At 61.1% G+C, this 21,753-nt stretch overlaps 10 protein-coding genes across 10 annotated transcripts; 3 read left to right on the top strand and 7 right to left on the bottom strand.

The window, feature by feature from the left end:
• Positions 1 to 127: 127 nt before the first annotated feature.
• LOC62_01G000175 (uncharacterized protein) lies at positions 128 to 801 on the bottom strand (the record flags this gene model as incomplete). Its single annotated transcript, XM_062766596.1, has 4 exons — positions 128 to 135; positions 161 to 244; positions 301 to 464; positions 503 to 801. 4 exons carry the CDS (start codon positions 799 to 801, stop codon positions 128 to 130), a joined length of 555 nt encoding a protein of 184 aa, XP_062622580.1.
• Positions 802 to 1,678: 877 nt separating this feature from the next.
• Positions 1,679 to 3,401, bottom strand: LOC62_01G000174 (uncharacterized protein; the record flags this gene model as incomplete). The annotated part of the gene is made up of 4 exons (XM_062766595.1): positions 1,679 to 2,902; positions 2,926 to 2,948; positions 3,025 to 3,089; positions 3,124 to 3,401. 4 exons carry the CDS (start codon positions 3,399 to 3,401, stop codon positions 1,679 to 1,681), a joined length of 1,590 nt encoding a protein of 529 aa, XP_062622579.1.
• A 2,228-nt stretch (positions 3,402 to 5,629) lies between these two features.
• LOC62_01G000173 (uncharacterized protein) lies at positions 5,630 to 6,583 on the top strand (the record flags this gene model as incomplete). Its single annotated transcript, XM_062766594.1, has 2 exons — positions 5,630 to 5,950; positions 5,990 to 6,583. The coding sequence occupies 2 exons, from the start codon at positions 5,630 to 5,632 to the stop codon at positions 6,581 to 6,583; spliced, it is 915 nt and encodes a 304-aa protein (XP_062622578.1).
• A 959-nt stretch (positions 6,584 to 7,542) lies between these two features.
• On the top strand, positions 7,543 to 8,202 carry LOC62_01G000172 (uncharacterized protein; the record flags this gene model as incomplete). The annotated part of the gene is made up of 2 exons (XM_062766593.1): positions 7,543 to 7,668; positions 7,705 to 8,202. 2 exons carry the CDS (start codon positions 7,543 to 7,545, stop codon positions 8,200 to 8,202), a joined length of 624 nt encoding a protein of 207 aa, XP_062622577.1.
• A 325-nt stretch (positions 8,203 to 8,527) lies between these two features.
• On the bottom strand, positions 8,528 to 9,892 carry yxeQ (the record flags this gene model as incomplete). Its single annotated transcript, XM_062766592.1, has 1 exon — positions 8,528 to 9,892. The coding sequence occupies one exon, from the start codon at positions 9,890 to 9,892 to the stop codon at positions 8,528 to 8,530; it is 1,365 nt and encodes a 454-aa protein (XP_062622576.1).
• A 362-nt stretch (positions 9,893 to 10,254) lies between these two features.
• On the bottom strand, positions 10,255 to 13,005 carry MDM34 (Mitochondrial distribution and morphology protein 34). Its single transcript, XM_062766591.1, has 3 exons — positions 12,720 to 13,005; positions 12,619 to 12,681; positions 10,255 to 12,584 (listed from the first exon to the last, which is right to left on the bottom strand). The coding sequence occupies exons 1-3, from the start codon at positions 12,807 to 12,809 to the stop codon at positions 10,389 to 10,391; spliced, it is 2,349 nt and encodes a 782-aa protein (XP_062622575.1). The 5' UTR covers positions 12,810 to 13,005; the 3' UTR covers positions 10,255 to 10,388.
• A 176-nt stretch (positions 13,006 to 13,181) lies between these two features.
• MCA1_0 (Metacaspase-1) lies at positions 13,182 to 15,121 on the bottom strand. Its single transcript, XM_062766590.1, has 9 exons — positions 14,978 to 15,121; positions 14,607 to 14,869; positions 14,465 to 14,551; positions 14,152 to 14,407; positions 14,003 to 14,115; positions 13,727 to 13,946; positions 13,498 to 13,657; positions 13,335 to 13,452; positions 13,182 to 13,284 (listed from the first exon to the last, which is right to left on the bottom strand). Exons 1-9 carry the CDS (start codon positions 15,064 to 15,066, stop codon positions 13,253 to 13,255), a joined length of 1,338 nt encoding a protein of 445 aa, XP_062622574.1. The 5' UTR covers positions 15,067 to 15,121; the 3' UTR covers positions 13,182 to 13,252.
• A 154-nt stretch (positions 15,122 to 15,275) lies between these two features.
• MBF1 (Multiprotein-bridging factor 1) lies at positions 15,276 to 16,713 on the bottom strand. The gene is made up of 6 exons (XM_062766589.1): positions 16,562 to 16,713; positions 16,378 to 16,456; positions 16,026 to 16,088; positions 15,912 to 15,984; positions 15,721 to 15,826; positions 15,276 to 15,622 (listed from the first exon to the last, which is right to left on the bottom strand). Exons 1-6 carry the CDS (start codon positions 16,562 to 16,564, stop codon positions 15,488 to 15,490), a joined length of 459 nt encoding a protein of 152 aa, XP_062622573.1. The 5' UTR covers positions 16,565 to 16,713; the 3' UTR covers positions 15,276 to 15,487.
• Positions 16,714 to 17,496: 783 nt separating this feature from the next.
• On the top strand, positions 17,497 to 19,117 carry fmdA_0 (Formamidase). The gene is made up of 7 exons (XM_062766588.1): positions 17,497 to 17,614; positions 17,647 to 17,758; positions 17,804 to 17,945; positions 17,984 to 18,114; positions 18,155 to 18,385; positions 18,422 to 18,794; positions 18,869 to 19,117. The coding sequence occupies exons 1-7, from the start codon at positions 17,523 to 17,525 to the stop codon at positions 19,084 to 19,086; spliced, it is 1,299 nt and encodes a 432-aa protein (XP_062622572.1). The 5' UTR covers positions 17,497 to 17,522; the 3' UTR covers positions 19,087 to 19,117.
• Positions 19,118 to 19,652: 535 nt separating this feature from the next.
• On the bottom strand, positions 19,653 to 21,616 carry MEP1 (Extracellular metalloprotease 1; the record flags this gene model as incomplete). Its single annotated transcript, XM_062766587.1, has 2 exons — positions 19,653 to 20,686; positions 20,737 to 21,616. The coding sequence occupies 2 exons, from the start codon at positions 21,614 to 21,616 to the stop codon at positions 19,653 to 19,655; spliced, it is 1,914 nt and encodes a 637-aa protein (XP_062622571.1).
• Between the last annotated feature and the right edge of the window lie 137 nt (positions 21,617 to 21,753).

The following is a 21,753-nucleotide window of genomic DNA, read 5'->3' as shown; positions in this document are numbered from 1 at the left end:
AGCGAGTGTATGCGAGACGGGGCGAGTCATTCTGTCTCTTTGCGCCGGTGATCGTCCGCCGCCACTCGCGTTAGGCGGTTCACGTCGCCGTCCGTAACTCAGCCCGCGAACACAGCTTATGGCAGTGTTACTCCACTGGGTTCTCGTCTGCATTACCCACCTTGTGCCTTGGACGCCTTAATGTACTTGTCAAGATCGATCTCTTCGACAGCCCGTGACAACTTGGCCTGGTTGAATTCTTGACCTGAGGGCGGTGAGATGGGAGAGGACACCGGAGAGCCAGGGTCGTTCTCAACGTACCCTTAAACTTGTACAGAGGAATCATCAGTCCTTCGATTGTGCAGTTCTGCCTTTTCTTGCGGAGGCATGCAATGCAGGCACTCAGGGTGCCATCCTCAAAGATTCCGGTGATGATTGTGGGCCAGTGGTCTGCCTTTGCGAGGTCGCAGTCGATGTTCGGGCATCTGGAAATCGTTGGCGGTGTTGGCCGGGGCATACTCACATGTATTGGAATCCGGGCAACGTCTGAACGTTCCCCGCCGGATCAAAGCGCGTCTCTTCAAAGACGTTGACAAGGAGCACGCGTTTAGCGGCGTCCAGACTGAGAACGGAGCGCGGGTATTGGTGAGGTTCGAGCAGCGATAGAGGTGAGATATACGTGCCACAGTTCGTGGCGACAGGGGTAAGCTGGCTCCCCCTTGGCCCGCTATACGCCTTGTCGGGGTACTTGTTGATATCGCGCAGCACCTGGATATAGGTGTCGAGCGCCCGCTTGTTGGCTTTCCCGGTGTTCGCCGACATCGCAGAGAGCGAGGTGCGCGAGGTTGAGACTAAGTGAAGGGGCCAAGCGGGTGATGAGGTGTGGATGTGTGTGTGAGCCGTGGTGGCAACGCGAGCGGCTGAACGGAACAGAGTAATAATGAGAAGGAGGATGGATACATGAAAGGATATGTAGAGAAGATGGGGGCACAGGTTTAACCGTCGACCCGGCGGTCGTGCGAGGCATGGGGAACGAGGCACCCCAGCGTCTTCGGCTCCCTCGGCCTCGTGCTCGGCACGAGCCTCACGAACAGCATCGCATGCTTCTCGGTGGGGACCGTGTGGGTACCTGATACCAAACACAAAAGAAACATACGCTTGTGCCTTGTGGCGTGGCGCAATGCACGCCTCGAAAGGAATGCCGGGTGGGAGTGGAGTGCCATGCCATGGTGGGTTGCAGGATGGCCTGGCGTCCCCTGTCCGAGAATGGAACGATTTGAAAGGAAGGGGGACGACAATGGGGCGACAGCAGTCGCCACACCTCAATGTTCCCCACGCCGCCGTATGCTTCTGGTATTGTTAGGTCTACGCCAGCCCTGAGTGCTCAGATTGGGCGGTGACGCGCATCGGTATCCCATGCCGCAGGCGATCGCTCCCAGTACCCATCACAAACAGCGTTACAGAAACGGAATACATCACTAATTTATAAGAGACATATCATGCAGAGAATGGAAACCTGGTGTAGCGTGCGACTTCGTATTGCTGGTGGCGTCAAAGTGGCACTTCGTCGTATGGCACACACACACCGTTGTCGATGCCTTCGGCGGGAATTCGGACACAGGCGGGAATACCGCCGTCTGGGGCTTGCGGATAGAGTTACGGAGACACACAACCTAGGATGTGGGCCAATGTGGGATGGTCACCGGTAGTGGGGCCAGTAGGGCGTCGTCATGGGAGGAGGAGCGAAACGCTGCGGCTGCGCTTCGACAGCCGGGGGCGGTGGAACCTCAGGCTTCGGGCGGTTGTTCCGCCTCTTGTTGCTGCGCTTTTTCCCGCCACGCTTCTTCTGGCTCTTGGGAGGGTCTTTTGTGGGATTCGCGGCCAATGTTCCAGGGTTTGGTGTTTGGGACATGGCCACTGGGAGTGCCACATCTCCAGGTCTATGGTCGTAGCCAGGTTCGGTAGTTGGGCCGTCGTCATCGTTCTCATCCTCAGGATCGCTTGATTCATGGTTCGACACATGCTCGCTAGGCCTCCTGTTGGACAGATGTGCGATAGGCCATTCATCAGGCACGTTGGGGCTGGGGTGATGATGGAACTCATCAAATCCTGGCGCGTCGTGGGACTCTTCATCGTACTCTTCGGCCCCGGGCTCATCGTGGGACGCGACGGGGCCGGGCTCAGGTTCAAACACTTCGTCGCTGAGCTCCTCATCAGACTCATCGGCACTAGGTGCGACCTCGGCTCCATGGGTACTGAGCTCGTCGTTGACAAGAACTGGGTTGGTATTGCTATCGGACTCTTCGACGGAAGCTGCTTCAGAGTCTTCGTCGGACTCTTCATCGGGCTCGTGACCGGGCTCGTCTTCGGACTCTTCATAGTACGGCCCGGCGCTGGGCCAATGGTGGGATTCAACGGGGCCGGGATCATCATCGGACTCTTCATCGTACTCTTCGACGCCGGTCTCATAGTGGGACTGAACGGGGCTGCGCTCGTCTTCAGACTCTTCGTCGCTGAGTTCCTCGTCCGATTCAGCGGCACTAGGCTCGTCGTCGGCTACTTGGGCGTTGGGCTCGTCGTTGACCGCATCTGGGCCAGTCTTGAGATCAGACTCTTCGTCGAACTCTTCGGCATTATCCTCGTCGTCCCCATAGGCACTTGGTCCAACCTCGGCTGCCGGGGGGCCCCGCCCAATATTGTCGGTGTCCTTCTTAAGCGAAGCGTCGAATGTGCTACGCCGAAGGTACCACAGCCAAAAAGAGAGGTGCGTCGGGTAGCGTCGAGGGTGATCTTCATCACATCGGATACATGGACCCTCACATTTCAAAATGGCAGTCCTGATGTATGTTATGAGATCGATCTCCTTGACAGGTTTGGCCAACTTCCGTACGTCAAAGGCTTCATCTAGACGGTAGATCAGAGACTGTGAGTCAATGACCAACTTACTTTCACGTCTATACCGATCGAACCTAAGCTTGTTCAATGTGCAGTCTGGGTGATTGTCAAGAGTGCAACCCAAACACGGCTGGAGCGTGCCATCCGCACGTATGCCGGTCATGATAGTCGGCCAGTGATCGGAGGTGGCGATTTTGCACTCAAGATTTGGGTGCCTGTGGTGGTCAGCACGGTTTGAGTCACACTTACATATACTGGAACCCAGGCCACGGAACTGAGCGTCCGGACTCGGAGTAAAAGAGGTCTGTCCAGGGAACGTTGACAACCAAGACGCGTTCGGCACCGTTAATGCTGAGCACGGAGCGAGGATACTGATTACATGTCGTCCTGCGCAGGGGGACGATGGAGTAGTCCACATTGCGTAACACTTCTCGGGTAAAGAAGCCCTGTCCCAGAAACACTTTGTCCGGGTAGCTTGTTATATCCTCTAGGAACTGGGTGAAGGCCGTTAGGTCCTCCTTCAACATTGCGCGGGGCAAGAGCGCGCCAAGGGGGGGGGGGGGGGGGGAGGGTGTGAAGGTCGGTGCGGGATGAGGGTGAGGATCCCTCGTGCGATGGAGGGTAGTGGAGGTAGGAGTTCAGAGTGAGAGGAGAGTTGTGAATTGAGGAATACGATGGCGGGACTGAAAGGTGAATGTGACTGTATGTGGAAGAGAGAATGGAGAAGCTGCAGAACAGGGTTGGCCACCCGCAAGGTCTGGTGCGAGCCATACCGCATACAATGTAACTCACCCCAAGTCTTTGTGTCTTCCGCTCGAGTTCAGCATGGACCTTTTGGCCATGACGCACTGCACAGCGTGCACCGCCTGCTTGATTCTCACGGCGCACAGAGGCCAAGGGAAAGGGAGGGACCGTGTGGGGACCTGGTGCAAATATACACACGAACAATAAGCAGGCGTGGCACGTGGCGTGCCGCGAGCCGGAAGCCCTGCTGCGACCTCAAACTGAGAGTGGCGGGAGTGGAGCAAGTGCCACACTCGCGACAGTGTTGCAGGAGGGGGTTGCTGGTGTCAACCATGCCACAGCGCGACAACACGGGGAAGTACAATGAACAGATACCCCTGTGTAAAAAAAAACCATCATGTGCGTTTGGTGCTCGTTCCATCCCAGCACTCAGCACCCAGGCCTTGGTCCACGCGCGATAGATAACTGCCACCGACGGGTCACTCCCTCGTTCTCCTCACAAGACTGCTTCCCCACCACTTTCTCCATGGTATGTTCCGAGCATACTTGCACTTGGGTCTGACCTCCACTCAACAACAGGCTGCCACACAGCATGCACTCGTACTGGACTTCAAGGCTAGCGTCGCCGAGCTCGTCGGATATCTGGACGCAATGGTGCGCCACGAGTCCTTCCTCGACGCCACAGAGGTGATAGCCTGCCCGGATGTTACCCGCCCCTCCAGCACATCCCTCGCCGCCCGGACCGTACTAAGGAAAGTAGCGCTCCAAAACCTTCTGCTCGATCTTCGCAAGACCGCACCCTCTGAAGACCAGGTGCACTGCATCGACGCGTGGGCGACTATCTCGAGATGATCGCCAAGAGAAACGCGGACCAGTGTTTTGATGCCCGAGATTTGAAGGACGTCCCAGCAGCCTATGCCCCGGTTGGTGCCTCAGCTGACCCCACGCTGACTGCTCAGATCGCTACTGCTATCCAGATCTGCAGCTACACGTTCAGTAGGGTCCCAAAAGTCCTGGTACACGACACCGCCAAAGTGTATGGGGGTTGTGCCGCAACTTCTGGCACCCTACTGTTCATCGCCTATACCCAAGAAATACTTGACATTCTCCATGATGTGACAGTGGCGCAAGCTGAGTACAACGGCAATACCTCGGAGGACCATCGCCTGGGAGCAGATTTCGATGCCCTCGGCGACGACCTTGAGCGCTCGACTGTTCCTCGAGTACCTACCGTGACTCAAGATGAACTTGGGGTGGGGTTGGCGTCCTCACCGGCCCAGCGCCTGGCGAGGACACGCGTTTTTCTGCTCGCCCAAAGGTCCCTCGCCTTCAAGTACCGCGAGAAGCATCTGCACTCACGTTTCTCTAACCTCCAAGAGCGCATTAAGGAATCTCTTCGTGCCATGGCTCTGCTGGGAGAGCGGATCGCCGAGGTTCAGAAGCGACAGTTGGAACTTGCGGACATCGAGAAGAAGTTCCACAAGGAATCTGTGGCCACCACCTCGTCAACAACGAGCCAGCAGAATGTATGTGTCTGATTTCACGCCCCCCATGACCTATGTACACCTCCGTACTATCTGGCTCTTCTCCTTAGCCTCCTTGGTCTCCCCAAGTACACGCTCTGCACCAACCACTGTTGCCTTGTTCAGAAACTGCACACAGTATGCATTGTACCGTAGCCTATGCACATTCACCGGCGGCAGCCATTGCGGCGCGGAAGTGTGGGTGCGGTCCACACGATCGGCGCCTCGCCCTTACTTCGCACCGCGGCCGTTGCACTTCAGCTGCCGAAAAACCGCACAATGCGTGTGTGTGTGCCATGTTCTCAGTTGGAACAGTTTCGGTCTTGGTGCACTCGGGTGCGAGAGGCAACTAGGACTAATACCTATATATTTAAACTCACTGACTTGACCCGTTCTCTTCCACAGCAAACACTGCAACTGGAAACCAATCCGGCTATTCTCACCTTCGAATCAAACTATCGACGTCCCCTTGGAATCATCGTTACATCATGGAAGCTGAGCAGCCTAATTTCAACGATGAGAGAGGCCTCTCTCACGATCAAGTGCACCCCGGCCCGCTCGACGAGCATCCCCTGGGAACCTGGATCGAGGATATTTGTGGCACCATTGCCACCAACCCCAGCGATGCGACTTCTATCATCAAGGCGGCCCTTCTGAACCTTCAATCCTCAGCGCAGGAGAAGGGTCATCACTTTGATGCCTACTGCAATTACCTTCAACCCTTCATCGACACCATCGAGCGAACTCCATTCGATGCCAGTCAAACCGCGGCATATGTGGAGATGGTCGTAACAGGTGCCCATGAACATGTGAGTATTCATGAAATTCCACGCTGACCACCAACCAAGTACTCGGCTGCGCTCAATGCCCTCGTTAGCACCAGCGTCAAAGTGGATGAGCTTTTCACCCTGGCGCAGCAGATAGCCTCCATGCGACGCGAGATGGTAGCCAAGGAAAAGGATGCCCTACGGTTCGAGAAGAAACGATTGAGGCGCTCCCTCGAGCCCATTGTGGACGACCGCGAGCGATACCGCCGTGAAATGGAGGTGCTCGTTCCCCAGCAGGCTAGTCTCATTGCTCAGCAGAATCGCCTTATCGCCGGCCTGAGGAACGGCAGGCCTATTCCAGCGTTCGTCGATAACGAGATCGCCCAACGCTCGGCCGACCTGCAGCAGCGCAGCTCGGAAGCCCAGCGTCAGAAGGAGGATGTCGACCGTCGCCTCTCTCAGGTTGATGTGGATGGAGACGAAATCAACCGCCGTTCAGACCAACTCCAGCAACGCGAAGCCTCACTTCGCGAGTTTGCAGAAACGTTAGATGCCATTGACCGCGATCGCAAAACCGGCCCACCCGACGCCAACGGTGTCCCCACCAACCGCCTCGGTACGGCGACAGCCATCAGCAAGGCTCTCGAGACTTGGGATAAGTCCTGGCACCAGTGAAGAATACGTAGGCCTCGAACTCGTTCCTGCCCATCAGTCGCTTCTTCTCGCTGTATGTGGTTGCACATGTCACCTCGCGTCTTCGCAACGTACCGTCCTTTCCAACTCTCGCTCTCAGCCTTCTCTGTCCAGGGCATTGGTATTATGTATAGCGAATATGCCCCATCGAATAACAAGGTGCGCCCTATTGTTATGTGGCCCCATGAATCCTTTCTGTGGCGCCGAAGGTAAGTTGTGTTGGACGAGGTTCTCGTGAACGCCCTTCCGCCCTCCGCCCCGTGTGACAGGGGAGCCGAACACTTCCATACCTCTTGAAGAAAGCCATCTAGGGTATGTAAAGGGGTGTAGCATCAGCATTTCACACGGCTGGCCTCGCCTCAGGCTTGATTGATCTTTCACCCCCCGAGGCCACGGATGCCCTTGGCGCAGAACCCACCGTGGTGCCACGAATGATCGGCACGGCGCCTCGCACCGAGGCTGACACACTCGGAGTCAGGCTGGGCGTCGCACAAAAGAGATATGAACGCCCAGAAGAAACGGATTTGCCATGCTGCTGTTCGCACTTCCTAGGCTCGGGTATTGTGTTGTTGTGCTGGGACGAGCGGGAGCGACCGCGGCCTTGTATAAACACCCTGCCTCCCTATTCATCCTTCTGTCCCCATCCTTCCTACAACAGCGCACCATATCTAGTCCCCTCTAGCAACTCTCGAACATCACCTACACATCGGATCCCAAATCTCACTCAGTGTATGATGAACGCTCACATGGCGAGTGTTGTGGGGCCGATAAGGAGCGCCGGGGAGGCCGAGGATCTCGAGTTGAAGCAAGCTCTCCACTACGACGCTGCCCATACAGCTATGACCTTTCTAGAGGCACGTGTGGGCACTCCTAAGTTGCTCTATATGGATGCCTGGTACCTGCGCCGCTCCTATGGCGGCAGGGGAGACAGAGTGCCCGACATGAGCAGGTTCGCGGTGTGTTATGATCAAGTCATCGCGGGTATCAAGTGCAAGACCTTTGACAAGGACCAGCAAGACGAGCAAAGGTCGTACTTGACCGGCGTCATCCGCGACGCCTTCAAATCGGTGAGCCTAATAGGGATTGAAGTGACTGACGCCAAGCTTTACGACACCGAGACGGTGAGCCATGTGGAGAATCAACAGAAGATCCAGCGCCTCCAGCTAGCTCAATCTGCCCGCAAAGTTGCTGCCGAACACGCGGATATCAGCCGTCGTCGAGAGGATGTCGAGGCCAACATTTGCGGCATCGAGGCGCTGGCGGTTCACAAGAAGAGGTTGCTAGAGAGAGAGCTTGAGCATATAACCCGTCGCAAAGCAGAGCTGGGTGCCCGCGAATCCGAGATTGCTCGCCGCCTCAGCGAGCTGCAGACCACTGAACAAGCTGTGCGAGACCATCTTCCAGCAGGCGGCTCCGAGGCCGTACCCAGCTCGTCCGGCTCTGCTGCTCCCTCCGCTACTTCTCCTTCCACCTCGGCAGCCTCCAAGACTGGGGTCAGCGACCCACCATCGGAGACCGAAAGCAGTGCTGTCGACATGCCCACTTCCGATGAAGCTCCCACCTCCGCCAGCCCTACCACCGACACTGCTCCTCCCGCCTAAGTCAACTCCATACCCGCAACACGGCCTCGTGCCACCTGTGAGTGTGCGGGAAGCCTCGAGCTTCCGATCAATCTGAGCTAATATTCAGTTTCGCCCTCACCCGCCACTTTGTCCGTCTCGCCACCTATACCCCCAGTCGCGCGCGCAGCGACGTCCACTCTTTGGATACCCGTCCCCACCCATCACCTGTGCCCAACCAGCCGTCAACATCCCCCCTCTCCGTGCACGGCCCCTCGGCCGCACACGCTTGTAGATCCGCATGAACAGCATCCGCGTTCCCTGATTGTCCCCGCACTGACTGCGCCACACTGCCACATTTGCATATCTACAACAGCCCGTTCATGTCCTCCCTCTCCTCGAGCGCAAGCAGCTCCTTAGCGAGCGCCTTGACGTCCACGCTGGCATTACGGTCGGCGTAGTCGATCAGGCGCTGCCACTTGCCGAGGAACTCGGCGTCGGAGAGCGAGTTGCCCGGGTCGCCCTTGGGCGTCTGGACGTCTTCCTCCAGCACCCGCCCATCGGTGGTGGTGACGACGACGCGCGCGGTCCACTTGGCGGGGAACGCCGCGTCGACGCCCTTGTCGAGGTGCATGTGGACCTTCTTCTGGAAGGCGCGCACCGCGGGGTCGCTCAACCGCGCGTCCGTAAAGTCGGCCAGCTGCGCACTCCGCCCGTTGGCAAGCACGCCGAGCACGAACCCCATGGAGAACTTGCTCTGGTGCACCGAGGTCGCGGCCTCTGCTGGGCCCAAGACGTTCAGTGCCTCCTGGTGCACGTGGCAGTCTACGCTGGCGATGTCGTCGGCGGTCAAGTTGTTCTTCGTCATGATGGCCAAAAGGCCGTCCGCGCTCGGGTGCGTGTGCCGGCACGACGCGTGGAACTTGAAGCTCGAGTCGTCGATCTGGAACTTTCCGGGCACGGGGAGCAGGCGGGTCGCGTCCGCCGAGGCCAAGTCGACGCCGGGCACCATGCCGGCAAACATGCCCTGCTTGCCGAGCAGGATGTTGTGGCTGCCAGTCACGCCGTGGAGCGCCAAGAACGCGCTCTGCACGCCGGTCCCGGCAGCATGCGCGCAGTGCACCTGCTTGCTATCGGCGGCGGTGGCGAGAAACTCCCACAGGCCAGCAGTCTGCGTGCCCGCCGAGCCGAGGGCGTTCAGAATCCCGTCCGTGTCGAGGCCGAGCAAGCGGCCAGCGGCGGCCGCGGCGCCGAGCGTGCCCGCCGTGCTCGTGACATGCCAGACGCGGTAGTGTTCCCGCCCGAGCAGGATGCCGGCGCGGCACGCGACCTCGTACCCGACCACGCTCGCCGCGATGAACTCGCGCGCGGATTTGCCTTTAGCCTGCGCGACGGCCCAGGCGGCGGGGAACACAACGGTCGCGGGGTGCACGACGGACGCGTTGTGCAGGTCGTCCTGCTCGACGACGTGCCCGGCGCCAGCGTTGAGGTATGCGGCCCAGTACGGCGCGCGAGGGGGTCCAGAGAAAGTCGATGCTGGCCCGCGCGCGTCGCCGCCAACGTCGGACGCCATCGCCTCCATGGCGGAAATGACGCGGTAGCTCGCGCCAGCGTGCGCGCAGAACACCCAGTCGGCGAACAGCCGCTTCGTTGCCTCGACTGTCGTGCGGGGCAGGTCGGCATACGATAGGCGCGACGCCCATGCGGCCAGCTGGCGGGTCTCGGCTGCCATTGTGTGAGGTAGTGAGTGGGTGGTTGCAAGGCTTGTTCGGCCGGGCTGATGTGGTACAAGTATGTCGACGACTGCTTACCCGGGGTTCGGGCCGGTACGCGGGGTTCGGAGACGGCCGACGGTGAGATAGCCGGGGTGACCATGGGCGGGCGAGTGAGACGGCGCGGCGGGGTGAGGGACTTGGCATGGCTGTGCGCTCGGCGTCATGACAGGATGCACGGTGTGTAAGATGTGCGGGGTGAGTGTCGGCCATGATGCATAATGGCTTCGTGATGGTGTGGATGAACGCCGAGCGCGTGAGCCGCCTTGCAACTGTAACTAGCTCATCTTTCCCACTTGCCGCTCGGCCTGTCGCTCTCGCTCTCGGGAAGCCAACGATGCATGTGATCAATATAGAGTAGCAATGAATGATGCAGGATACAATGAAGTGGTGAAGTGATACGAGAGATGAGTGGTAAAAGGCCAACCGCGCCGCGCCGCGATGCCGACGCCGCGCCTACTCTGGGATCTTGGGGAAGCCGTACGACCCGCGCGAGCTGGCGCGTCCGACTGCCGGGCGCCCATTCGGCGCACTATGCACACTGTGGCTCGCGCGCCACGCCGCGCGACTGACACTCTCGCTCGACGAGCTGGCATGCCGCGTCTCCTCGTCCCAGTCGAGCGAGGGCGTGCGCTCGTCCACTTCGGGGGACAGGCTCGCCTCCCGACTGGGCGGCTTGGACGAACCGACGCGGAAGATACGCTTCCGCCTAGCCTTGACGTTGCCCGCCTCGATCGCTGCCGACGTCGCTGGCCCAGACGGCGCGGCACCAGGCGCTCCCCTCCCCAGGTGGGGAAAGCTGCGCACGGCAATGTGCTCGTGTGCGCGGGCGTACGGGCTCAGCGTGTTGGCCGAGAGGCTGAGCGTTGCCAGCTGCGACACCGAGTTGTTAAGCGGCAGCGTGATTGCCCCCAGGCCGGCACGGCTTGCCACGGTACCGAACGACGGCGCGCGGTCGCGTGGCGGGTGCCGGATCTGCGGCGGCATAGGATCTGTCGCAGAGCGTAACCGCGCCCCAGCGTCCATCGAAACCGGGCGCGGCGCGGGCGCCCGCACAGGTGGTGGCGACAGCGTGCGCTCGGGACCCCCTCGGGATTGGTCCCAGCTCGCACGGGACACGTGCGTGCTCGCGCGCCCGCCGGGGCTCGGCGGCCTTCGTGCGTGGCCCCGCGCAGACTGGCTGCGCATCGGCGACTGTGGGGTGGGTGCCGCGCCGTGCGCCAGCGCATGCGAGTGCTGTAGTGCAAACGTCGCGAGCGAGTCGGCGCGCGAACGCGAGCCCAGGAGATCCGAGTGGGACGTCGCCGCACGACGCAGGCTCGGGCCGAGCACTGGCCCATTGCCGCCGTACCCCAGCCCCACGGTGCTCTGCGCCGGCCGGCCACGGATGCTCCCTATTGTCGACGCGCCGCCAATCGAGCTCGCGCGCGCGGTGACCGACCCGCCAGTTGCCGTGCCGGCCGTACCTGCAGGACTGGGCATCGCGCCGCCAGCCTCGGACGGCGCGCGAATCTGCGACTGGGCATGGTACACGCGCGGGCGGGTGATGTACCCGCCCCCAATGGCTGGGAAGCTCTCCCACTCGGTCGGCGACATGACGCGTGGTGGGGTTGAGTGCCCGTGCCGTGGTGGCGTGGCGTGCCCGTTGAGGTGGTGCGGATACCCGTGCTCGTCCATATCCGCCGACATGTCGAAGGGGCGTCCGTCCTCGTCGTCGACGTCTCCAGGCTCGTACTCGTCCGTCTCGGACTCCTCCTCGATCGCCTCCTCGTCCCCTCCTCCGCGGTGAGAGTCGAGCGGTCCTCCGCCGTCCATCAAGCTGCCGAGGCCGCGCCCGCCGCCGCTCCGATTCTTCTCCCACAGCCGCCCGAAGGCCTCGTAGCCCGAATGCGTGGGCAGTCCCTCCGGCCGCAGCCCGTACGTGGGGTCGTAGTTCTCGATATCGGGAAAGACGGTATAGCTCGTCGGCGACTCGGACAGGCCGGACGAGCTGGCCGCCCCCGCGCGCCCCTTGAGGCTCGAGGCGCGATGCAGCGCGCGCCGTCTTGGCGTCGAGTGTGTCGTGGGTGCCGACGAAGGGCCAAAGACATCCGTGCCTGCCGACGTCGGGTCGTACTCGTCCATCTGGTCGTCGTCGTAGCTGGCATTAGCGGCCTCGGGCTCGCGGTACGGCGTCTCGACGTGCCCCGCCGTCTTCGAGTCGGTAAACCAGCGTTGGGACAGGCGGTGGATGATACCCGGCAGGTCTTCGCGGAACATTTCGCGCAGCTGGCCCTCAATCTCTTGCTGCAAGTAACCACGAATCACCTCGACGCTGTCAAACGTGCTGCTGACGTCGACATTTTGCAAGGGGTCATTTTTGAACACGAGCGTGATGCCCTTCGAGGCGGACACGACAAGGATGAGGATCGCGCGCAGGTGCAGCTTGGACAGCCGCAGCGTCATTGGTACCAGCAGGGGCTGGGACGCGAGCAGCGGTGTTGAGATGGGCAGCGTCGACGATGGGAGCAGGTTCGGGTTATGCGATAGCGGGTTGGCCTGAACGCGGCAGCGCACCTCGATCCACGCGTCGCCCTGGTATCCTAGTCGCAGGATACCGCGGAAGCGGTCGAGTGAGAGGTCTCCAATCTCGAGCAGCGTGAGGGTCGGGGGCTGGTGTCAGTGTCGAACGGGGCGCCAGACGTACCTCCTTGCCCATGTTGAGGTCGACGACTTCGATACGGCCCTGGATCACGGGCGGCTTGTTGCCCTGCACGTCAGCGCTGCTGTATATCGCCCAGGGCCTACCTTGTTCAAAGCTGTCTCGAGCATCGCCTTGGCGTCGTCGTAGAAGCCTTCCGAGAAGGCTGTGGCCCATGAGGGGAAGAGAAAGGACATGGTGATGGTGGGTGGTGGTGATTAGGTGCTACAGTGGGGGATACAAGAGTCAAGGGCGGGGTATACACGTATCCTGGTTGATGTCTAGATGGGCATTGTCGTGTTTTTGTGTGTCGTGCACGAGTTGCTTGGGAGTCGAGCTGCAAGACGGCCGTGTTGTCGAAAGAGAGATAACGCGTCGAGATGAGAAGTCGTCGAAGCGGGGAGAGCGACGTACTCGTCCCGGCAAGGATTTGGTTGGCGGATCGCGGATTTTGAGTGGCAAATCCATCAATTAGTTTAAGATTTCTTCCGATTAGCCCCGACGACTTCCGACTTGATACAAATTGCACCGCCATTACAAATTCCATTAGACTTCTGCTGTACTCGACATCTCATCGATCCGTCGTGTCTGCATAACGTAACAACCTGTACAATACACCAACTCGGAGCATACGAGGCAACTAGCAGATGAACAAAAGATTAACGTCCATGGCTGCGATCGTGTGTTAGTGATGGTCAACGGAGGATCAACATCACACTCACGGTGCGAGGACGACAGCTGCGGCTTCTGCTGGTACTTGCCGGCCAGCTCTTCACGAATAGAACGAAGAAGCTGCAGGTACGACTGCTGAGGGTTTTTGTTGAGCGCAGCGATGAAAGCCTGGGTGTGTCAGTGCTGGCATCTCAACAGTGCTGTAGCGCTCACATAAGACATGGCACCGGTAGCCTGGCCAGCTTCCTGCGTGTCTGCTGATGTCTGCGAGTCCTTGCAGCCCGACCACATGACAACGTCGCCGGGGGCGGTACGTGTCTGCTTGGTAATGTTTGTAGCATTGCTGTTACCGCCCATCATCTGCTTGCCAGCGCTGCGAGTGTCAGCGGTGGTCGAGGAAGCAAGGGTAGGCCATAAACCCGTCCCGGAAAGCGCCACTCACCCCATAATACCCGAGAGCATGCCGCCAATGTCGCCCTTGAGGTAGCTCATGCCAGCACCGAGCACGCCCTTGCCCGCCTCGGCGAGGAGGTTAGGCTCCTTGATCTTGCCTTCGGTCGAGTAGACGTAGGGCAGGTCGAGGGCCGTGGCCGAGTGGCACGAGTCGAAGATGGCCGTGAGACGGCATCCAGGGGGAAGCGGGCGGACCATGATGGCGTGCACTGAAATGTCAGATCGGCACAGGCTGAATATAGCCTCAAGATCCCAGCCCACTCACTCTCGTCGTCGACAATGTGGCCAGCCTGCTTAAAGTCGACGGGGTAGATGACCTCGTCCATACCGTCGTCCTCGTCGCCGTCGAGGTCCTCTGTCTGACCACCGTGACCGGAGCTAATGCGTCAGCAAGCGGCAATCAGTAAAACCTACTAGTGGAAGAAGAGCGAGTCGTTGGGCTGGGCACCCTGCACGAGCCAGTGCATCGCCTGGATCATGTTCTGCTTGGTGGGCATCTGTCTCGGGTTGCGCGTGTCGTCGGTGAGGATGACCATGTCCTCATCGCGGTAGCCGTACTTGGACTGCAGGAAGCGCTTGACGTTCTGCACGTCGTTGATGCACCCGCGCAGCTGGCCCTGCTGGTTGAAGTAGTTGATGCCGATGAGAAGGGCCTTGCGCTTGCCGGTACCTGGTGCGAGTCAGCGCGCGTGTCGTCGCCACCGACCGCAAACCAAGTGTCACTCACACTGCGAGTACTGGAAGAATGGCTGCTGCGGGCCGCCCTGTCCCTGAAACTGGGGGCCGTAGTGCTGCTGTCCGGTCGGGGGACGCACTGGAGGGTGTGTCAGCGTCGGGCTTCCTCCTTTCCTACAACACCGCCAACTCACTGGGAGGACCACCCGGCGGCGGGGGGTACTGCTGGAACCCTCCGGGGCCGCCAGGCGGCGGCGCATACTGCTGCTGCGGCGGGGGAGGAGCGCCCCACCCTCCCTGCTGCTGCGGAGGCGGGCCAGGCGGCGCACCCCATCCACCGCCGCCGCCGCCTCCCCACTGCTGCTGCGGAGGACCGGGCGGCGGCGCATACGAAGCGCCGGGGAAGCCGTTGTTGGCAAGCTGGCCGGGGAACGCGCGGTTGTCGTAGTGGCCTTGACTGGGGGATGTTAGCGGCGTCCGCGGCGGGCACGGGCACGGGCACGGAGACGGGCGGGCGAGGCACGCTACACGTCGCTGATGCTGCTGCTGCTGCGGGCTGACTTACGGAGGGGGAGGCGCGCCCCAGCCGCCGCCGCCGCCGGGTGGCGGAGGGGGGTTGTTTGCGTACTGGTTGTATCCGCCGTTGTTCCACATGACGAGGTTGTGACGAGTGTCGAAGAGTGCGTGAGCGATGGAGAACAAGGTAAGTGTTTGTAATAGTGTGCGTGTGTGCCGTCGTCGGCGTCGTCGTTCTGTATGGCGCGGTCACGTCGAGACGCGGGCGGGCATCCACAGGGGTAGTGCATCACGTGACTTGCACCCTCACAGCCTTGGCAGCGCAGCACCGCCTACAGTGGAAATGATCGACACTGCCATCACTCATGCATCATGTAGCAAGTGTCAAAGTGAAAAAAGTGGCAACGAGTATAGGTATAGATGCGTACACTTGACGTCGACAAAGCCGCGGCACTAGGCCGACTCGGTCGACCCCAGCCCGCGCTACCTACACACCCACACTCGCGCTCGAGCCGCCTGCTCGACAGGCCTCTCTACACGCTCATCTCGCGCAGTCAATCTACTTCTTCTTGGGGGCGTGGAGGGGCTGGCCGATCGTGTTGGCGGCACCGCGGAGCTTGACGCCAACAACACGCTCGAGCTTGGCGAGGAGCTGCTGGTTGGGGGCCGCGCGACCAGACTCGAGGTCGGCGATCTGCGTGTGTGAGTGGTGCACGGTGTCCGAGGGAAGGTGTGTGGCAGGTGGTCCCAATCATCTACGAGCAGCTGACACCCCACTTTCACCACACTCACGTCCTGGGGCTTGGCGTTGACCTGGGTAGCGAGCTCCTTCTGGGTCATCGACTTGCCGTCGGCCGACTTCTTGGCCATGCGGGCAGCGGCAAGGGCCTTGCCGACGCTGCAGAGTCAGCGGCGCGGTCGTCATGGACCTGGCGTCTGGTTGTGCCTGGTGGATTGCAAACCAGACACCCGCGCCAACTCACGAAACGTCAACCTTCTCTGGGGGCCTGGGTGCGTCGTCGGCGTCGAGCTTGCCGAGGCGCTGGTAGTCGGCGGCTGGTGGGTGAGCTACGTTGGGTAGGGACAGCTCCACTCACGGCCCTTGGTCTGGGTGCGGTCCTTGGCGGACGAGGAGACAACGGTACCGGCACGCTGGGCGGCTATGAGGGTTAGTTTTTGGTCGCAGGAAGGTGGCGAGGGGAGGCGCGGTGGAGGAAGGCAAGGGCGTCAGGAGGGCTGAGGGAGCGACAAATCCAACCTTCCTTCGCTGCACTCTCGACAGAGGCGACGTCCTCGACAGTTCGAGCACCTCCTCTGCACCAGCAGTACACTTGCGTGAAGCAAGCGTCCCCCGGGAATGCTTCTCTTCTTCTCCATCACCCCAACACCGCCATCACTGGCACACGAGCGCCTCCACCTCGCCCGCTCCACACAACTCTCGCAACTCACCGTTAAGAGCCGAGCCCTTGGCGACAGTAGCGCGCTTGGTGCCGAAGCCGATAACCTGAGGCTTGTCGTCCCAGCCAGACTGTTATGTACAGCGAGCAGAGCACAGTGAGTCGGGTCAGCAATGACGAGTCGCACGAGTCAGCACGCGATCTTTCCAGCTTAGCTCCACGCAAAGGCGACCCACCATTGTGTTGTAGTTGTGCGGTAGTGAAGGAGAGAGTGAAGTTAAGAAGTGAAGATGGTACTGTCTAACTCAGTACGTGCTATTTATTCAATGCTTGTCGTCGTTGTCGTGATTGTTGTTGTCGTGGAAGACGATGGAAATGATGAGTGACGCGCGCGGTGCGGCGGGGGCGGAGTCGTCGGCGTCGTCTCGCGCGATTTCTGATCGGAGCCGGAGCGAGAGGAGTCATAGATTGGGATTAGGTAAGCGGGGGAGAGAAAAAGCGGGAGTAAAGCCACGTGGCTGCCTCCACCAGCATGAACCTCCACTCTGAGCTCTGAGCGTCATCGACGACGATAATGCCCACCAGCGAGGCAAAACCTGACACTGTTCCACCCACTTGCCCTCGCACCATCTCAAGACAGCGAGCAATGCCGCGGATATGTACGACACAGGTTGAACCCCACCACCCCACTCTCACGCCCGCGGCCACCGGCATGAGCCGGCGCAGTACTGCGCTGCGCCCCAGTTCATCCGTCGGATTGCCCCGGTGCCGCGGCGCCCCTCATCACATGACGCTTGCACCGTGTCTCCTCGACGACAAGCTACAAGCGCCTGCAAGCGCCTGCCTTGGCGCGTTCCTGCGGCTTGCAATTGCATTCCGGACTGGACTGCGTGGTGTCTATGACAGCAACATTGGGCCGATGGACAGTTCGGTACGGGTGTTACCGGTGGGCTGGACCTGTTTCTGGGCTTGTTGCTGCGCCTTGGCATGAGCGTGCCGTGTTGCCTTGCTCTCGCCCACTGTCTCGGCTTCTGGACTTGACTTGGGGCCGATATCGCTCACATGACATGCTTCAGGCGACTCTGGGGACGTTCTCACGCTACCGGCGACTGACCGATAACTAGATAAGGCAGCGGCGAGCTGAGCTAGCTAGTTCACCCCACCTTGGCCCAACCCAGTTGAGCACTCGCCACCAACATGTCCAGCCAGCAGAAGGAATACCGCACCGTCGTATCGATCGACCCGTTCAAGCCCGCCAGCCAGCAGAAGGGCATCACCAACCGGTGGCAGTGGGTGTGGGGTATGACGTCGCTTACACCAGCCCCGACATCCCCGCCTACGCCACCGTGGCGGAGGGCGAGATCTTCCACGTCCAGTGCCACGAGTGGACCGGCGGGCAGATCATCAACAATGACAATGCCGATGACTTGCAGGTGGGCTGGTGTCCTCGTCGTGGCTATCAGCACCTAACGCCGCAGAACATCGACCTGTCAGGCTGCCACAACCTCTCTGGTCCCATCGCCGTCGAGGCCGCGCAGCCGGGCGACGTGCTCGTCGTGGACATCCTCGACGTGACACCGTTCCCGCAGATGCAGTGGGGCTACACTGGCATCTTTGAGAGTGAGTATAGGGTTGTGGGCGTCGCTGACCTTTCCTAGAGGAGAACGGCGGCGGGCTCTTCGCACGCGAGTTTGACTCGCGCGCCGCGAAAGCCATCTGGGACTTTGAAGGCATCTACGCGACATCGCGGCACGTCCCGGGCGTGCGGTTCGCCGGCATCCCGCACCCAGTGAGCTAGTGTAAGTTTGTCCGAAGAGCTCACACCCCAGGGCCTGATTGGCACCGCGCCGTCCCAAGAGCTCCTGGACACTTGGAACAAGCGCGAAGCTGGCCTCTTCAACGCCAACAAGGGCGTCGTGCCCGAGGTCGCCCTCCTCCCAGGCATCAAGGGCGCCTATGTCGGCCAGGAGAATATTCCCCAGAAGGTCCGCGACAAGATCTACGCGGAGGGCGCGCGGACCATCCCTGCGCGCGAGCACGGCGGCAACGTGGACATCAAGGTGGGTGCGCCTCTCCGATTACAGCTCACACCCCAGAACCTGTCCCGCGGCTCGCGGTGCTATTTTCCAGTGTATGTCCCCGGCGCCAACCTCGCCCTGGGCGACCTGCACTTCTCGCAGGGCGACGGCGAGCTGAGCTTCTGCGGCGCGATCGAGATGGCAGGCATCATCACGCTCAAGTGCCGCGTAATCAAGGGCGGCGTCGCCAAGCTCGGGCTCAAGCAGCCCATCTTCATGCCGAGCCCCATCGACCCAAAGTACCACGAGCGCATCATCTTCGAGGGCATCAGCGTCGAGGTGAACGGGGACGGCACGCAGCACTTCATGGACGCGACGGTGGCGTACAAGCAGGCCGCGTTGAACTGTATGGACTATCTCGGCAGGCTGGGGTACAGCCGCGAGCAGGCATGTGAGTGGGCGTGGCGTGGCGTCAGCGAGGGCGAAAGCTGGCGGGCGCTTGTGGCAGTCCTACTGACACCCCAGACCTCCTCCTCTCCGCCGCGCCAGTCGAGTCGCATGTCGGCGCGGTTGTCGACGTGCCCAACGCCTGTGTGACGATGGAGCTGCCCCTGGGTATCTTCGAGCGCGACATCATGCCGACCGACGACGGTATTGAGCGCAAGGAGTGCGGGCAGGCCGCGCTCCGGTCGGACGGGGTACGCTGCCTGCAGCATCCAGAGTTGGCTCCGTGGCGGACGTAGGGTTGTGGGGGCGTGAAGGTGTCAAGTCAGATGGAATGCACATGCAATGCCAATATTACGGAGACATGTGGCAGTGGTTGGGTGTTTCTGGATAAGTAGACGAAGGAGCGTGTTTGTGGCACTGACTGACGGGCTCACGCGCCACATGAGTATCGGCGTGTTTGGAACACACACCCCGCACACACACCCCACACACACACAAAAGGAGACCGACCCTACTCCCCGAACCCATCGCCTGACCCCTCAGGACCGGATTCTTTCTGTGCGGCTCGAACCGCCGACCTGTGGTCAGAGACCCGAGGTGTTCGACACCCGCCAAGCTGGCGGGTGGTGCGAGGTCGTACTGTCGGAGGTATACGAGTGCGAGTCGGGTGTGGCGCAGTGTATGTGTGTGGCCTCCGAGATATGACGCCGCGCCATGATCACTATCAAGTCAATGGCTAGATAGTACTGCACAAAGACTGCATTGATACATACTTCTGGATCGGTTAGGAGTTGGCTATGGCACGCCACAACTCGAGCGGGGATACTCAACACCACTTTCGTTCGACATATCATTCACACGACTACCACAACGCGAAGACGAGCGCCACCAGAGGCAAGAGCACTCCAGGCGCAACATGCCCTGCACTCCCCTTGGGCTTGGAGCTCGGTGACGCCGCTCCGCCGCCGCCACCGCCAGCATCGCCCGACGTGCCCGTGTTCTGGAGGTCGGGCGGGACCTCTGGCTTGTTGTTCTCGGCCGTGACGCTGCCCGTCTGGTCGTACTGCTGCTTGACATGGGCGTAGACGTCGTCGACGTTGGAGCCCGTCTCGCCGCCTGCCTCGGGCTGCTGCTGCACCTCGGCGCTCGACACGGGCGGGAGCGCCGGCGCGGCCGGCTGCTCCGGCAGCGGCGGGCTGTCGGCGTTGTACAGCCCCTTGATGGCGTACTCTGAGAAGTCGTGGTTCTCCACCACGAGGTCGGTGCGCTCGCAGTACTTGGCTAGCAGGTCGGTCGTCTGGCGGCGGGACAGCGGCGCGAGGTCGCGCGGGACGACGATGCGCTCGGCTTCGGCTTTGGCGTCTGGCGACGCGTCACGCCGGAGCTTCTGCTGGCAGTTGCCGACAAACTTCTTCGTGTCGTCCGTGACGTCGTTGCCAAACTTGTTCTCCCGGCGCAGCATGTACCCCACGTACGCGCGCACCGCCTGGTCGCGAGTGAAGAAGCCGTCGCTGCGCGTGCGGCCGGACGCATACGACATGAGGTTGTGCTCGTTGAGCCCGCGCTTGCCGCCCATCGGCGTGCCGTCGCACCGCTTGCTGTAGTCTGGGTTCTCGGACCGGCCGTACTGCGGCGTCGAGGACACGTAGTCGCCCGTCTTGGACGCGCACCCGCCCTGGTGGATATGGTACAGGCCGAGCCAGTGCCCGATCTCGTGGGCGAGCGTCGTGCCCCACTCGTCGTTGTTGACCGTCCACTCTGGCAGGCCCCCGAAGTTGTTCAGCACGGTGTACGCGCTCATCACCAGCGCATCAGGGGTCGACTTGAGCGCAGCGGTGCCGGGGAAATTGGCGTACGCGGCCGCTGTCTCGCCCGCGTCCTCGACGACGAAGATGTCTGCGGTGTGTCAGTGCCATGGTGCACGCAGGCAGGTAGGCTCAACCCACTGAGGTGCTTGTACGCCTCTGTCCCGATCCTTTTCTTCGCCATCCCAACCCACGCCTTGGCCCATTCGAGTTTACTATCCGACTTTGGCTTATCCGTGAACTTTTCTGCGCCGGGCCCAGTCCAGATCCAGTACTCGTTGATGTTGAGCGCGGCGTTGATCGTTTTCAGTTGGGCGCGCGTGAGCTTGAGCTGCTCTTGCCACGCTTTGCTGTCCACCCACGTGGCGCGCTCCTTGCCGGCCGGCATGACCCAGTGCACCGTCGCCTGAATGGTGTACACTGCCGGCAGGCAGAGCTGGGGGATGAGGCCGCGACGGCGGCGGCGCACGTAGTCGACGCCAGCGAGGTGCCGGCGTACCGCGGTACTTGCGCCGCTGGCAAAGTCCGCCGCCATGGCCCTGCACTGCGTCTGGTTCGCGTTGGCAGTGTACGCGAGCGTGAGGACCATCTCGTCGGCGCGCATCGCGGGCGGGAGGGGGATGTCGTCGCCGCCCACATCCCACGTGTCGTCGCCGTTCTTGGGGTCGGGGTGGGTGACTGTCGTCGTGTTCGCCGGCGCCGAGACAGAGGACGACGTGCTCGTGCTTGTCACGTTGGCGGAGGGCACGATGACGGGCGACCCCGTCGGCTCCTGGCTGCTGCTGGTGCCGGTGGTTGTGGCGGATGAGATGTCGGTCGAAGAGATGATGTCGCTGCTCGGGGGTAGTGTCGTCCAGATGTCCGTCGTGATGCCGGCCGAGGACGCCTCGGTCGTTGTCGAGGACTGGATGATGGAGATCTGGACGTCGCTGCCGGTTATGTTGTCGGTGGTGATTTGGCGCACGCCGACGAAGTGGGCTGACGCCACGCGGGCTGCTAGGAGGACGGGCAAGACGCGCATCTTGGGTGGGGGGTCGAAGGTGAGGTCTTCAAGTCACTCTCAGTGCCAAGCGAGCCAGCCTATATGTAAACGGCGAGAGTGCCTCCCTCTTGTTCGGAAGAGAGGAGCGCCCACTCATCTTGTCATGCCGCCGCCCT

The sequence above is a fragment of the Vanrija pseudolonga genome, chromosome 1 (genome assembly GCF_020906515.1).
Source record: "Vanrija pseudolonga chromosome 1, complete sequence".
NCBI classification, from domain to species: Eukaryota; Fungi; Basidiomycota; class Tremellomycetes; order Trichosporonales; family Trichosporonaceae; genus Vanrija; species Vanrija pseudolonga.
Note: the sequence above shows the minus strand (reverse complement) of the source record. Positions and strands in the feature narration are given on the sequence as shown.

What these genes read in the sequence shown, in the direction of transcription:
- fmdA_0 (XM_062766588.1), top strand. Translation starts at nt 17,523, where the DNA reads ATGTCCAGCCAGCAGAAGGAATACCGCACCGTCGTATCGATCGACCCG. An exon ending in CTACACTGGCATCTTTGAGA is followed by an intron (nt 17,946 to 17,983) that starts GTGAGTATAGGG and finishes GACCTTTCCTAG; the next exon opens with AGGAGAACGGCGGCGGGCTC. An exon ending in TCGCCGGCATCCCGCACCCA is followed by an intron (nt 18,115 to 18,154) that starts GTGAGCTAGTGT and finishes CTCACACCCCAG; the next exon opens with GGCCTGATTGGCACCGCGCC.
- MCA1_0 (XM_062766590.1), bottom strand. Translation starts at nt 15,066, where the DNA reads ATGTGGAACAACGGCGGATACAACCAGTACGCAAACAACCCCCCTCCG. An exon ending in GCCGCCGGGTGGTCCTCCCA is followed by an intron (nt 14,552 to 14,606) that starts GTGAGTTGGCGG and finishes CACACCCTCCAG; the next exon opens with TGCGTCCCCCGACCGGACAG. An exon ending in ATGCTCTCGGGTATTATGGG is followed by an intron (nt 13,658 to 13,726) that starts GTGAGTGGCGCT and finishes TGACACTCGCAG; the next exon opens with CGCTGGCAAGCAGATGATGG.
- MDM34 (XM_062766591.1), bottom strand. Translation starts at nt 12,809, where the DNA reads ATGTCCTTTCTCTTCCCCTCATGGGCCACAGCCTTCTCGGAAGGCTTC. An exon ending in TCGAGACAGCTTTGAACAAG is followed by an intron (nt 12,682 to 12,719) that starts GTAGGCCCTGGG and finishes GCTGACGTGCAG; the next exon opens with GGCAACAAGCCGCCCGTGAT. An exon ending in ACCTCAACATGGGCAAGGAG is followed by an intron (nt 12,585 to 12,618) that starts GTACGTCTGGCG and finishes CACTGACACCAG; the next exon opens with CCCCCGACCCTCACGCTGCT.
- MBF1 (XM_062766589.1), bottom strand. An exon ending in CAAGGGCTCGGCTCTTAACG is followed by an intron (nt 16,089 to 16,377) that starts GTGAGTTGCGAG and finishes TAACCCTCATAG; the next exon opens with CCGCCCAGCGTGCCGGTACC. An exon ending in CCAGAGAAGGTTGACGTTTC is followed by an intron (nt 15,827 to 15,911) that starts GTGAGTTGGCGC and finishes CTGACTCTGCAG; the next exon opens with CGTCGGCAAGGCCCTTGCCG.